At 42.0% G+C, this 15,966-nt stretch overlaps 1 protein-coding gene across 1 annotated transcript in view; it reads right to left on the bottom strand.

Annotated features, from left to right (window-relative positions):
• Positions 1-1,266: 1,266 nt before the first annotated feature.
• The window catches only part of BMPER (BMP binding endothelial regulator), a 398,089-nt gene continuing 383,389 nt past the window's right edge, over positions 1,267-15,966 (bottom strand). Inside the window, exon 15 of the mRNA XM_069730267.1 lies at positions 1,267-1,764. Within this exon, the coding sequence (XP_069586368.1) occupies positions 1,583-1,764 (182 nt within the window). The 3' untranslated portion in view covers positions 1,267-1,582. The remainder of the gene's footprint in view (positions 1,765-15,966) is intronic.

A 15,966-nucleotide genomic window follows, 5' to 3' on the forward strand; every position in this document is an offset into this window, starting at 1 on the left:
GAGCATGGTGTGGGCGGGGTTAGCTTTCTCAGCTCCGCTGCATTGCTTAAGGTACCTTCACACTGAGCGACTTTAAAACGATAATGATAGCGATCCGTGACGTTGCAGCGTCCTGGATAGCGATATCGTTGTGTTTGACACGCAGCAGCGATCAGGATCCTGCTGTGACATCGCTGGTCGGAGCTAGAAGGCCAGAACTTTATTTCGTCGCTGGATCACCCGCTGACATCGCTGGATCGGCGTGTGTGACGCCGATTCAGCGATGTCTTCACTGGTAACCAGGGTAAACATCGGGTTACTAAGCGCATGGCCGCGCTTAGTAACCCGATATTTACCCTGGTTACCTAAAAAAACAAACACTACATACTTACATTCCGGTGCCTGTCGCGTCCCTCGCAGTCAGCTTCCCGCACAGACTGTGAGCGCCGGCCGTAAAGCACAGCGGTGATGTCACCGCTCTGCTCTGCTTTACGGCTGGCCGGCGCTCACAGTCAGTGCGGGAAGCTGACTGCGAGGGACGCGACAGGCACCGGAATGTAAGTATGTAGTGTTTTTTTTTTAGGTAACCAGGGTAAATATCGGGTTACTAAGCGCGGCCCTGCGCTTAGTAACTCGATGTTTACCCTGGTTACCCGGGGACTTCGGCATCGTTGGTCGCTGGAGAGCTGTCTGTGTGACAGCTCTCCAGCGACCACACAGCGACGCTGCAGCGATCGGCATCGTTGTCTATATCGCTGCAACGTCGCTTAATGTGACGGTACCCTAAGTCTAAAAACTCTGATTATGTCACAACTGCAGCATCCAGTAAACTAAGTGATACATCTTTGGAATCAGGGTCTCTTTTCATACATTTTGATGCTCTCAGATAAAATAGCAAAAACCTGGTGACAGATTCCCTTTAAGGGTGCTCATTTGTATGCAATCACAGAATTTTAGTTCTTTGCTTTGTTTCCTCCACCATTAAAAAATAAGTTTGTTTTTCTAATCATTTGTATAGAATATGGGTGTTATTAAAGGTGGACAAAGTTCTGAAATGATTCTTCCTGGCATTTATACATGGGTGTGTAGACTTTTTAAATCAACAGTATGATTATGTATATGAGCAAATCCTTTACTTGGCAACAAATCTTCTATGTGGGTTTCCAGTTATGACTGTTAATTCAATGAATGTTGAAATAAATTCAGTTTGGCAATGCCTTCTTCCACAAACAGCCTTTTTCGAAATAAGGATGAGAGCTGAGCAGCACATTTTCTCATGCCACTATATTCAATTAGAAACATCTGTTTTATTTATACAATTGTTCAAATAGTTTAAATGATAAAATCCTAAAAAAAAAATACATAAACATTATAGCAAAAAATATACATATAATAATTTGGTTGTCTTTGCTTATATAAATGATGTATAATTTGTATTTATATTTATATATATCATATTTATATTAGTCACTTGTGTCCATGTGTGTGAATGCTTCAGAATGTTTTCATTTTACAAGGTCCATGTCCAAACACTTAAGTCCTTCATTAGCTGAAAGTTTTATGAAAACCCTCAGGATAAAAAGTTCTAGATGAAAAATCTGTGTCACCGCTGAGGACAGAGCGCTGGCTTGATGCATTTTCCTCGATGAAGTACTAAATTGGCTGGGCAGTGACAACCAGCCACACATGGTCTTGTACACGGACCGATTTCATTCCAGTTTTCACATGACTTTAGGCAACCAGGACCACAGGTGTCGTATACTGCTCCATGTTTGCACTGGGTTGCTGCAAGAAAGTAAATTGCAATAATTAACGGGCATAAAACAGACAAATATGTTGCAAATTGAAAATGTTGGCCTATTTCATGAGCACTTAGCCTGTTATAAATTCAGAGACACAGGTCTGTCTCTAGAAGGATGTCTCTAAAAGGATAACAGCAAATATGATAGCAGAAATATTCCAGAAAAATAACCCCCTGCTATAGATGCTTAATTTTTATTTTTGCTATGTTTTGTTATTGCTATCAATCTGACAACTTATCTGCTTCGTCCTGAGATATGTCCGCTGGCTGCTACCCCAATCCCATCACCATTACCCAACTTTCCTGATCTTACTCACCCTGCTATTCCTTCTTGGTATATCTGCTGTTATGAAAGGCAATTCAGTATCACAATGGACATGGAGGTCAGAGCACATACAGTGATCTGACAATAACCCAAAATAATAGAACGAGCTCTGAGACGTAGGAACTCTGCAGACCGCAATTCCTGATCCTCTCCAAACACAACTAGAGGCAGCCGTGGATTGCGCCTAACGCTCCCTATGCAACTCGGCACAGCCTGAGAAACTAACTAGCCTGAAGATAGAAAAAATAAGCCTTACATTGCCTCAGAGAAATACCCCAAAGGAAAAGGCAGCCCCCCACATATAATGACTGTGAGTAAGATGAAAAGACAAACGTAGGGATGAAATAGATTCAGCAAAGTGAGGCCCGATATTCTAGACAGAACGAGGATAGGAAAGATAACTTTGCGGTCTACACAAAACCCTAAAGAAAACCACGCAAAGGGGCAAAAAGACCCTCCGTACCGAACTAATGGCACGGAGGTACACCCTTTGCGTCCCAGAGCTTCCAGCAAAACAAATAGACAAGCTGGACAGAAAAAATAGCAACAAATAGCAAAGAAGCACTTAGCTATGCAGAGCAGCAGGCCACAGGAATGATCCAGAGAAACACAAGTCCAACACTGGAACATTGACAGGAAGCATGAATCAAAGCATTAGGTGGGGTTAAGTAGAGAAGCACCTAACGACCTCACCAGATCACCTGAGGAAGGAAACTCAGAAGCAGCAGTACCAGTTTCCTCCACAAACGGAAGCTCCCAGAGAGAATCAGCCGAAGTACCCCTTGTGACCACAGGAGGGAGCTCTGCCACAGAATTCACAACAGTACCCCCCCCTTGAGGAGGGGTCACCGAACCCTCACCAGAGCCCCCAGGCCGACCAGGATGAGCAACATGAAAGGCGCGAACAAGATCGGGAGCATGGACATCAGAGGCAAAAACCCAGGAATTATCCTCCTGAGCATAACCCTTCCATTTAACCAGATACTGGAGTTTCCGTCTTGAAACACGAGAATCCAAAATCTTCTCCACAATATACTCCAATTCCCCCTCCACCAAAACCGGGGCAGGAGGGTCAACAGATGGAACCATAGGTGCCACGTATCTCCGCAACAATGACCTATGGAAGACGTTATGCATGAAAAAAGAATCTGGGAGGGTCAGACGAAAAGACACAGGATTAATAACCTCAGAAATCCTATAAGGACCAATGAAACGAGGTTTAAACTTCGGAGAGGAAACCTTCATAGGAATATGACGAGAAGATAACCAAACCAGATCCCCAACACGAAGTCGGGGACCCACACGGCGTCTGCAATTAGCGAAACGTTGAGCCTTCTCCTGGGACAAGGTCAAATTGTCCACTACATGAGTCCAAATCTGCTGCAACCTGTCCACCACAGTATCCACACCAGGACAGTCCGAAGACTCAACCTGTCCTGAAGAGAAACGAGGATGGAACCCAGAATTGCAGAAAAATGGCGAAACCAAGGTAGCCGAGCTGGCCCGATTATTAAGGGCGAACTCAGCCAAAGGCAAAAAGGACACCCAGTCATCCTGATCGGCAGAAACAAAGCATCTCAGATAGGTTTCCAAGGTCTGATTGGTTCGTTCGGTCTGGCCATTAGTCTGAGGATGAAAAGCCGAGGAAAAAGACAAGTCAATGCCCATCCTACCACAAAAGGCTCGCCAAAACCTCGAAACAAACTGGGAACCTCTGTCAGAAACGATATTCTCTGGAATGCCATGCAAACGAACCACATGCTGGAAGAACAATGGCACCAAATCAGAGGAGGAAGGCAACTTGGACAAGGGTACCAGATGGACCATCTTAGAAAAGCGATCACAGACCACCCAAATGACTGACATCTTTTGAGAGATGGGAAGATCTGAAATAAAATCCATAGAGATATGTGTCCAAGGTCTCTTCGGGACCGGCAAGGGCAAAAGCAACCCACTGGCACGAGAACAGCAGGGCTTAGCCCGAGCACAAATCCCACAGGACTGCACAAAAGAACGCACATCCCGCGACAGAGATGGCCACCAAAAGGATCTAGCCACTAACTCTCTGGTACCAAAGATTCCAGGATGACCAGCCAACACCGAACAATGAACCTCAGAGATCACTTTATTTGTCCACCTATCCGGGACAAACAGTTTCTCCGCTGGACAACGATCAGGTTTATTAGCCTGAAATTTTTGCAGCACCCGCCGCAAATCAGGGGAGATGGCAGACACAATTACTCCTTCCTTGAGGATACCCGCCGACTCAGATAAACCCGGAGAGTCGGGCACAAAACTCCTAGACAGAGCATCCGCCTTCACATTTTTAGAGCCCGGAAGGTACGAAATCACAAAGTCAAAACGGGCGAAAAACAGCGACCAACGAGCCTGTCTAGGATTCAAACGCTTAGCAGACTCGAGATAAGTCAGGTTCTTATGATCAGTCAATACCACCACGCGATGCTTAGCTCCTTCAAGCCAATGACGCCACTCCTCGAATGCCCACTTCATGGCCAGCAACTCTCGGTTGCCCACATCATAATTCCGATCAGCAGGCGAAAACTTCCTGGAAAAAAAAGCGCATGGTTTCATCACTGAACAATCAGAACCTCTCTGCGACAAAACAGCCCCTGCTCCAATCTGAGAAGCATCAACCTCGACCTGGAACGGAAGAGAAACATCAGGTTGACACAACACAGGGGCAGAAGAAAAATGACGCTTCAACTCTTGAAAAGCTTCCACAGCAGCAGAAGACCAATTGACCAAATCAGCACCCTTCTTGGTCAAATCGGTCAATGGTTTGGCAATACTAGAAAAATTGCAGATGAAGCGACGATAAAAATTAGCAAAGCCCAGGAACTTTTGCAGACTTTTCAGAGATGTCGGCTGAGTCCAATCATGGATGGCTTGGACCTTAACAGGATCCATCTCGATAGTAGAAGGGGAAAAGATGAACCCCAAAAATGAAACCTTCTGCACACCAAAGAGACACTTTGATCCCTTCACAAACAAAGAATTAGCACGCAGGACCTGAAAAACCGTTCTGACCTGTTTCACATGAGACTCCCAATCATCCGAGAAGATCAAAATGTCATCCAAGTACACAATCAGGAATTTATCCAGGTACTCTCGGAAGATGTCATGCATAAAGGACTGAAACACTGATGGAGCATTGGCAAGTCCGAATGGCATCACTAGATACTCAAAATGACCCTCGGGCGTATTAAATGCAGTTTTCCATTCATCGCCTCGCCTGATTCGCACCAGATTATACGCACCACGAAGATCAATCTTGGTGAACCAACTAGCCCCCTTAATCCGAGCAAACAAATCAGATAAAAAAGGCAAGGGGTACTGAAATTTAACAGTGATCTTATTAAGAAGGCGATAATCTATACAAGGTCTCAGCGAACCATCCTTTTTGGCTACAAAAAAGAACCCTGCTCCTAATGGCGACGATGACAGGCGAATATGCCCCTTCTCCAGGGATTCCTTCACATAACTGCGCATAGCGGTGTGCTCAGGCACGGATAAATTAAACAGTCGACCTTTTGGGAATTTACCACCAGGAATCAAATTGAGAGCACAATCACAATCCCTATGCGGAGGTAGGGCATCGGACTTGGGGTCATCAAATACATCCCGGTAATCAGACAAGAACTCTGGAACCTCAGAAGGGGTGGATGACGAAATTGACAAAAATGGAACATCACCATGTACCCCCCGACAACCCCAGCTGGACACCGACATGGATTTCCAATCCAATACTGGATTATGGGCTTGTAGCCATGGCAACCCCAACACGACCACATCATGCAGATTATGCAACACCAGAAAGCGAATATCCTCCTGATGTGCAGGAGCCATGCACATGGTCAGCTGGGTCCAGTATTGAGGCTTATTCTTGGCCAAAGGCGTAGCATCAATACCTCTCAATGGAATAGGACACTGCAAGGGCTCCAAGAAAAACCCACAACGCTTAGCATATTCCAAGTCCATCAAATTCAGAGCAGCGCCTGAATCCACAAACGCCATGACAGAATATGATGACAAAGAGCAGATCAAGGTAACAGACAGAAGAAATTTTGACTGTACCGTACCAATGGTGGCAGACCTAGCGAACCGCTTAGTGCGCTTAGGACAATCAGAGATAGCATGAGTGGAATCACCACAGTAGAAACACAGCCCATTCAGATGTCTGTGTTCTTGCCGTTCAACTCTGGTCAAAGTCCTATCGCACTGCATAGGCTCAGGTTTAAGCTCAGGTAATACCGCCAAATGATGCACAGATTTACGCTCACGCAAGCGTCGACCGATCTGAATAGCCAAAGACATAGACTCATTCAAACCAGCAGGCATAGGAAATCCCACCATGACATCCTTAAGGGCTTCTGCCAGCGCAGATTCATTCCATTGAGTGAGCACTGACCATTTTCTAAATTTCTGGCAATATACCTCTATCTCATCCTGACCCTGACAAAGAGCCAGCAAATTCTGTTCTGCCTGATCCACTGAATTAGGCTCATCGTACAGCAATCCGAGCGCCAGGAAAAACGCATTGATATTACTTAATGCAGGATCTCCTGGCGCAAGAGAAAATGCCCAGTCCTGAGGGTCGCCACGCAAAAAAGAAATAATAATCAAAACCTGTTGAACTGGATCACCAGAGGAACGAGGTTTCAAGGCCAGAAATAACTTACAATTATTTTTGAAACTCAGAAACTTAGTTCTATCTCCAAAAAACAAATCAGGAATAGGAATTCTTGGTTCTAACATAGATTTCTGATCAATAGTGTCTTGAATCTTTTGTACTCTTGCCGAGAGCTGATCCACAAATGAAGACAGACTTCTAATGTCCATCGCTACACCTGTGTACTGAACCACCCAAATGTCTAGGGGAAAAAAAAGACAAAACACAAATCCAAGAAAAAAAAATGGTCTCAGAACTTCTTTTTTCCCTCTATTGAGAATCATTAGTACTTTGGGCTTCCTGTACTGTTATGAAAGGCAATTCAGTATCACAATGGACATGGAGGTCAGAGCACATACAGTGATCTGACAATAACCCAAAATAATAGAACGAGCTCTGAGACGTAGGAACTCTGCAGACCGCAATTCCTGATCCTCTCCAAACACAACTAGAGGCAGCCGTGGATTGCGCCTAACGCTCCCTATGCAACTCGGCACAGCCTGAGAAACTAACTAGCCTGAAGATAGAAAAAATAAGCCTTACATTGCCTCAGAGAAATACCCCAAAGGAAAAGGCAGCCCCCCACATTTAATGACTGTGAGTAAGATGAAAAGACAAACGTAGGGATGAAATAGATTCAGCAAAGTGAGGCCCGATATTCTAGACAGAACGAGGATAGGAAAGATAACTTTGCGGTCTACACAAAACCCTAAAGAAAACCACGCAAAGGGGCAAAAAGACCCTCCGTACCGAACTAACAGCACGGAGGTACACCCTTTGCGTCCCAGAGCTTCCAGCAAAACAAATAGACAAGCTGGACAGAAAAAATAGCAACAAATAGCAAAGAAGCACTTAGCTATGCAGAGCAGCAGGCCACAGGAATGATCCAGAGGAACACAAGTCCAACACTGGAACATTGACAGGAAGCATGAATCAAAGCATTAGGTGGGGTTAAGTAGAGAAGCACCTAACGACCTCACCAGATCACCTGAGGAAGGAAACTCAGAAGCAGCAGTACCAGTTTCCTCCACAAACGGAAGCTCCCAGAGAGAATCAGCCAAAGTACCCCTTGTGACCACAGGAGGGAGCTCTGCCACAGAATTCACAACAGTCCGCTGGCTGCTACCCCAATCCCATCACCATCACCCAACTTTCCTGATCTTCCTCATCCTGCTATTCCTTCCTGGTATGTCCGCTGGCTGCTATGATTTTTTTTTTCCCCTGCATGTTTTCTCATTTTACTTGCTTGATGCCAATACATAGTTTGGCTTTATCTTTCCATTTGGATCTATTTCCCCTTGCATTTTCCTTTCTGACTTCTAAGTAATCCCCTCCTGTGTGTGTGACCAGTCTTCCTACTGCCCCTCCCTCATGATCACACCTGGCCTATTTTGTGAGCACTTAGCCTGTTATAAATTCAGAGACACAGGTCTGTCTCTAGAAGAATGTCTCTAAAAGGATAACAGCAAATATGATAGCAGAAATATGCCAGAAATGAGCCAGAAGTGAACAGAAGGTAAGACTAACCACTGTTAATAAATGTACTAAATTTCATTCCCTTTCCGCCACACTTATTCTTATCATGCTAACATATGCTCTAACAGTTTTGGCTCTCTTACTCCTCACTCTCCTTTGCTATCCTCAAACCCCAGCACCCCCTAACCAAGTAATAATCTCTCCTTCCCTCCTGCCTCCCCACCTGCCCTCCTCTGCTGACCTGCTCCTCAACCTCAGATTTCTCCTAATAAAACACAAAACAAGCCGCCCACTCTCCCTCTACCACCTGCTCTGTCTCTCTCTGCTTCTCCTCACTGCTGGAGACATATCTCCCCACCCTGGGCCCCCACAGCTCATACCTCCTATTGCTACCCCCTCCTATCACTCCCAACCCAACATAAACACCCAAAATCTTGCCCACCTCAAATCCGTGCCCATGACACCCACCCCCCTGCACCCTCTCTCTGGATCACTATGGAATGCCCGCTCCATCTGCAATAAACTCCACGTGATTCACAATCTCTGAATGATTCAATGTTGTCCTAAATGCCTAATGGTGATAAATGTAATCCACCTGTGTGTAATCAAGTCTCCGTATAAATGCAACTGCTCTGTGATAGCCTCAGCGTTCTGTTTGAAGCACAGAGAGCATCATGAAGACCAAGGAACACAACAGGCAGGTCCGTGATACTGTTGTGGGGAAGTTTAAAGCTGGATTTGGATACAAAATGATTTCCAAAACTTTAAACATCCCAAGGAGCACTGTGCAAGCGATCATATTGAAATGGAAGGAGTATCATATCACTGCAAATCTACCAAGACCCGGCCGTCCATCAAAATTTTCAACTCAAAAAAGGAGAAGACTGATCAGACATGCAGACAAGAGGCCCATCATCACTCTGGATGAACAGCAGAGATCTACAGCTGAGGTGGGACAGTCTGTCCATAGGACAACAATCAGTCGTACTCTGCACAAATCTGGCCTTTATGGAAGAGTGGCAAGAAGAAAGCCATTTCTCAAAGATATCCATAAAAAGTGTCGTTAAAAGTTTGCAACAAGCCACCTGGGAGACACACCAAACATGTGGAAGAATGTGTTCTGGTCAGATGAAACCAAAATCGAACTTTTTGGCAACAATGCCAAACGATACGTTTGGCGTAAAAGCAACACAGCTCATCACCCTGAACACACCATCCCCACTGTCAAACATGGTGGTGGCAGCATCATGGTTTGGGCATGCTTTTCTTCAGCAGGGACAGGGAAGATGTCTAAAACTGATGGGAAGATGGATGGAGCCAAATACAGGACCATTCTTGAAGAAAACCTGTTGGAGTCTGCAAAAGACCTGAGACTAGGACGGAGATTCGTCGTACAACAATACAGTGATCCCAAACATAAAGCAAAATCTACAGTGGAATGGTTCACAAATAAATGTATCCAGGTGTTAGAATGGCCAAGTCAAAGTCCAGATCTTAATCCAATCGAGAATCTGTGGAAAGAGCTGAAAACTGCTGTTGACAAACGATCTCCATTAAACCTCCCTGAGCTCGAGCTGTTTGCCAAGGAAGAATGGGCAAGAATTTCAGTCTCTCGATGTACAAAACTGATAGAGACATACCCCAAGTGACTTGCAGCTGTAATCACAGCAAAAGGTGGCGCAACAAAATATTAAATTAAAGGGGCCGAATAATATTGCATGCCCCACTTTTCAGTTTTTGAATTTCCACAAAAATTTTAAATAACCAATAAATTTCGTTCAACTTCACAATTGTGTTCTATTGTTGTTGATTCTTCACCAAAAATTTACATTTGGTATCTTTATGTTTGAAGCATGATATGTGGGAAAAGGTTGAAAAGTTCCTGGGAGCAAAATACTTTCGCAAGGCACTGTATTTCGCAAGGCACTGTATTTTATAAACACAGTTTTTCTAGAAGTTATTTTATTACATATAATGTTACATCTAACAGATGAACAATTGGAAGTCATCATTTAATCCTTAAATCCTAGATTATACAAGATATTTAAATTTCTCCTAACCGTGATGTATACTTCAATCCAGATGAGACAAAACAATGGTGGAAAGCCGGTTTTTCCCTATTCACTCCTTATAAAAATATAACAAAAATCAAAAACAAATTATAGGCATCCCAAAATGGCATAAAAAACAATACAATTCCTGCCCTCCAAAAAAATCCTAGTAAACCTTTTCAAAGCATTGCAAATATATACCAGTTTGTTTTTGTGTTTTTTCCAGGTTTATGCCACCATCATTAAAATAATGACATAAATCATAAAAAGCAATATAACTATTAATGGTGCTATATTAGTTAATGGTGCAATAATAATAATAATAATAACAATAATAATAACAACAACTATCTTTTCTGATTTCATGATGTAAGTTTTGTCTAACCAAATACTTCTTATGTCAACATGTTCTGAATATTCTTCTTTCTTGAATTTAATAGCCACTGGGGCATAATAAAGAATAAATTGTTACTCAGGCACCCTGCCAAAGAGCACAGGGGATCCATCGGGGGACACGGAACAGTTGCAGGAGCTACAAGAGGTTAAGACACAAAGAGGCCAAAGCAAATGAAACATCTGAAAGTGTGATTTACGCAGGGCAGAGGCGGCGCTGATGTAAATACAATTCTGTGTATTTTACTCTGACAATGTCAACAAATTATATTTTACCGAGAAACGAGCCCACTGAATATGCGATGAGAGAATGCTTTCTGTTACTGTCACTTAATTGAATGCGTTCTCTCCAGCCACAGTGACACCATTTGTTCTACCTGCCACATACTTATTATAATGGTGATAAAGTATATTTGACATTATTCTGCATGTGTGCAAGGTCATTTGATTTCTGTATTCCAGCTTAGCCTAATAAATTATCAATATGGTTACAAGTGATGGGGATGAGATGACAGATAACGGAATACAATATTTAGATATTTATTCTTTCTGTATTGGCTAAAAAGTAAAAAACATAGAAAAAAAACATTAATGGCCATAAGAATCCTTCATATCTAGCTTGGTTGCTGCATTTTAAAAACACAGAAAATAAGTGTAAAGGTGGAAGCATATTTTAGGTTTCCTTAACACGCTCTATTTTTAGTTTTTTTTTTTTAAATCCTTGAATTTTGTGTTGCTATATCCTGATCCATATTTGATCATTTTTTTGTTAATCGACCTTTGAGTGTAATATGAAATGTATTGCGTTTTTAAGCAAAATATTTTTATTTTGCAAAAGTCATTAAAAAAATAATCACAAAACACTATAGACATTAGGAATTGCAATAGTCGTGTTAATGTGGAGAACAAACATCTCATTTATCCAGCATGGTGAATAAATAAAAAATTAGGACAAAGTATAATTGATACTGTAAAACTTTTTGAAATCCTGTTTTGTCTCTTTAAGGGCTCATACCAATTTGCGAGAAAAAAAAGTTCTGATTTCCGGACCGAAAAAATGGACGCGTGCTATGTGAGTGTCATGCGATTTTTGTGCGATTTTTCCACGGAACATCCGTATGACATGTGTATGCAATCCGTATGCAATGCGATTTTAACATAAGGTTTTACATATAGCAGTTCTCTCTATGTAAAAGCTCGTATTAAAACCACATTGTAAAACACAACTGCACACATCGTTTTAATACCAAAACACACACACACACATATATATATATATATATATATAGATATATATATATATATATACACTTACCATATGATAGATAGATAGATAGATAGATAGATAGATAGATAGATAGATAGATAGATAGATAGATAGATAGATAAAAAGCTGGCAGATGCCGAGTACAGTATAGAATAGAATAGGTTAGAAAAGAGTAGATACAATAGATATATACACATAGTATAGGTGTATATATATATATACTGTATATATACAGTATATATATATATGTCAGTGACACACACATATATATATATCTTTATATTTTATAGATAGCAGAATAGGCAATAATTCATTTGTTGGCTTTTGCAAATTCATTGCAGAAGACGACAGGATAGGAGACATGGTTTACATACAGTAAACCATTGCAGAACAGTTAGATTTATATATGTCAGTGACTAATACTGTTAGAAGTATGTGTGTGTAAAATTTGGGATCTGTATGTATTTAATTAAAAAAAAATTCATGGAAAAAAATGGTGTGGGCTCCTGTGCAATTTTCTGCACCAGAGAGGGAAAACCAGAGAGTAAGGGCAGATATTAGTAGCCTAGAAAGGGACCATGGTTATTGCCCCCCCAGCTTAAAACATCTACCCCCAGCCACCCCAGAAAAGGCACATCTGTAAAATGTGCCAATTTCGGCACTTAGCCTCTCTCTTCCCATTGCCCTGTAGTGGTGGCATATGGGGTAATAAGGGGTTAATGTCACCTATGTAATGTAAGGTAACATTAAGCTGACTTAGTAATGGAGGGGTGTCAGTAAGACACCCCTCCCTTACTAATCCTATAGTTTATAAAGGGTTAAATAAACACACAAACATGCCGGCATGAACTCATATGAACCCTTCAGCGTGGGAAAATCAGCTGGCATTTTCCCATGCTCAACAGTTCATTTGAGTTCATGCTGCCAGGGAGCGCAGCTTTGGTGATGTCACTGCTAGTCACTGAAGCTTCGCTCCCAGCATTTCATTCATTCCCCAGTACTTTACAGCCGGGAGTGGTCGCATTAGCAGCGCTCCCAGTTGTAAACTGTACATTCCCCTAGATATGGATTACTGTGTGGGACTGACTGTACGCCGGACAGGTATGGGTATATTTTTAGTTTATGTTTTCATTTTTTACAGGAGATTGAGGGCTTCGCTTGGATTACCAGTACAATAAAATGGTCAAACAGTGTTTAGTGTTTTATTTCATTAAAAGACATTATTCTGCATGTGCATGTGTTTATTTAACCCTTTACAAACTATAGGATTAGTAATGCATAGGTGTCTTATTGACAGCTCCCCATCACTAAGCCAGCTTACTGTCACCTTACAATACAAAGGTGACATTAACCCCTTTTTACCCCATATGCCACCACTACAAGGCAGTGGGAAGAGAGAGATTAAGTGCCGGAATTGGCGCATCTTACAGATGTGCCTTTTCTGAGGTGGCTGGGGGCAGATGTTTTTTAGCCGGGGGGGGGGGCAATAACCATGGTCCATCTCTAGGCTATTAATATTTGCCCTTAGTCACTGGTTTTCCCTCTCTGGCGCAGAAAATTGTGCGGGAGCCCATGCTAGTTTTTTCCGTGCAAGCATTCTTTTATTAAATACAAACCGGTCCCAAATTTTACACACACACTACCAACAGTATTAGACACTGACATATATAAATCTAACTGTTCTGCAATGGTTTACTGTATGTAAACCATGTCTCCTATCCTGTCGGCTTCTGCAATGATTTTGCAGAAGCCGACAAACGAATTATCTGTTATTCTGCTATCTATCTCTCTATGAAATATAAAGATATATATATATATGTATATATATATGTGTGTCACTGACACATATATATATATACGTATATATATATATATATATACACACATACACATATATTTATATTCTATGTGTATATATCTATTCAATCTATTCTATTCTTAACAGGTCAGTGTGTTTTTACTGTATGCAAGACATGAATTGCCGGCTTTTCAAAAGACATCGGTGCGTAAAAATCGGACAGCACTCACATGGTTCGAGTGCTGTGCAATTTTTTCTTGCACCCATTGACTTGCATTGGCGAGTCCCATCCGAGATACGCAGCAAATCACAGCATGCTGTGTTTTTTTCCTCAGTCCGATTTCGTCTGAGAAAAAAAAACGCAAATGAGATGTAACTCATTGAATAACATTGGTCTGAGTGCAATACGATTTTTTATCGGATTGCATTCGTCTGTATTTCGTACAAGTGAGTATGAGCCCTTAAAGTGGATTCCACCTAGGATCCTCCTGGAAAAGTGGCGCAAAACCACTAAAACAAAATGAACACAGTGCACACCGCAAGGGAAAAATACATTGTCGGTCTTTTGTTAACTCTTTTAACTGCTCCATGGTTTGAAAACCATGAAGTGGTTAAAGGAAGTAGAATGTTCTTCAGGTGGCTGATCAGTGGACTTCATTCACCACTTTAGTGTAAAAAAAAGATGCTGGTGGCAGAGCAAGGCAAGGACACTAGCAGAGTGGCTTTAGGAAGACTGCTGATGTTTCCCTGAACTCTATGCCCCCCGAAGGATCTAATATGCAGCTACCATTTGAGTAGCTTTTTTGCTCTTTTTTGTTTAGTCTTAGGGCTCGTTCAGGTGTGTGTAATGTGTATAATTGGTCTGTGTGTGCTGCACATTGAAAGCAAATGGACTCATTATAGTCAGTGCGTTAATGAAAATGGCCGATTTTTCCGTGTGGACTGATGGTCATTGTGGAAGAAAAAAGCCATAACACACTACTTTGGTCTATTTTATGGACCCTAATAATGCATGCAATAAAAGGCAGTTTTGACATTCGAATGCGGTGAAGACAAGCACACGGAGTCACAAATGGAGCTAGTCACGTCGGCAATTTGCGATCATGACTGGCTTATTTTTAATACAGTCTTCTGAACCCAGCCTCATTGAGATACTCATGAAAGATAAAATGCCATAACAAGATTATACCCACCACGAAGTAAAAAACTTTACTGCCACATCTTTAATGGATACCAGGTTGGGTCAAATTTGGTGAATGTCCTCATATTATACCAAGTGCTCACAAATTTCAGCTTTCTTTGGTGCTTCCCAGAAAATAAAAATGTACTACTGAAAATAGGAAGGAATAAAGGATACCAATGAAGTTAATGTGCCTAGAAAGTTAACCCAAAAAAATGAAGTGGCGTGTCAGTTGGTATATAAGCAAGGTATAGGAGCATGTTCACACTGGCCATTAAATGAACAAAACCCAAAACATAAACAAAATGAATATATACCCCGCTGTAATTAAATAAGTAAAAGCAATAGTGCATATGAATAAATTAGGGTACATAGTAAACACCATTTTTGATTAGCAAAAAAGTGTAAAAGCCAATCCAGAAAAAAACCAGAAAAAATAGCCAAGGTCTATTCAACTAGGAAAAACCAAAAAACAAAAAAGACCTAAAAAGTATATTTTTTATTGTAAATAAATAAAACTAACGAACCACTGAGAACCTATAATACAAAAAGTAGGGATCCTAGGGTCAGGATAAGCTCATAAAAAATGATAGAGCAGAAAAAATATAATATAATACTATAAGGAAAGGGCTAGGGATGATAGTGGTGCCTCACCCTAGGCTACACCCTTAAGGTACCTTCACACTAAACGATATCGCTAGCGATCCGTGACGTTGCAGCGTCCTCGCTAGCGATATCGTTCAGTGTGACACGCAGCAGCGATCAGAATCCTGCTGTGATGTCGTTGGTCGGGGCTAGAGGGCCAGCACTTTCTTTGGTCGCTGGACTCCCTGCAGACATCGCTGAATCGGCGTGTGTGACACCGATTCAGCGATGTCTTCGCTGGTAACCAGGTAAACATCAGGTTACTAAGCGCAGGGCCGCGCTTAGTAACCCGATGTTTACCCTGGATACCATCGTAAAAGTAAAAAAAAAACAAACGCTTCATACTTACCTTCCGCTGTCT

Source organism: Ranitomeya imitator, chromosome 6 (genome assembly GCF_032444005.1).
Source record: "Ranitomeya imitator isolate aRanImi1 chromosome 6, aRanImi1.pri, whole genome shotgun sequence".
NCBI classification, from domain to species: domain Eukaryota; kingdom Metazoa; phylum Chordata; class Amphibia; order Anura; family Dendrobatidae; genus Ranitomeya; species Ranitomeya imitator.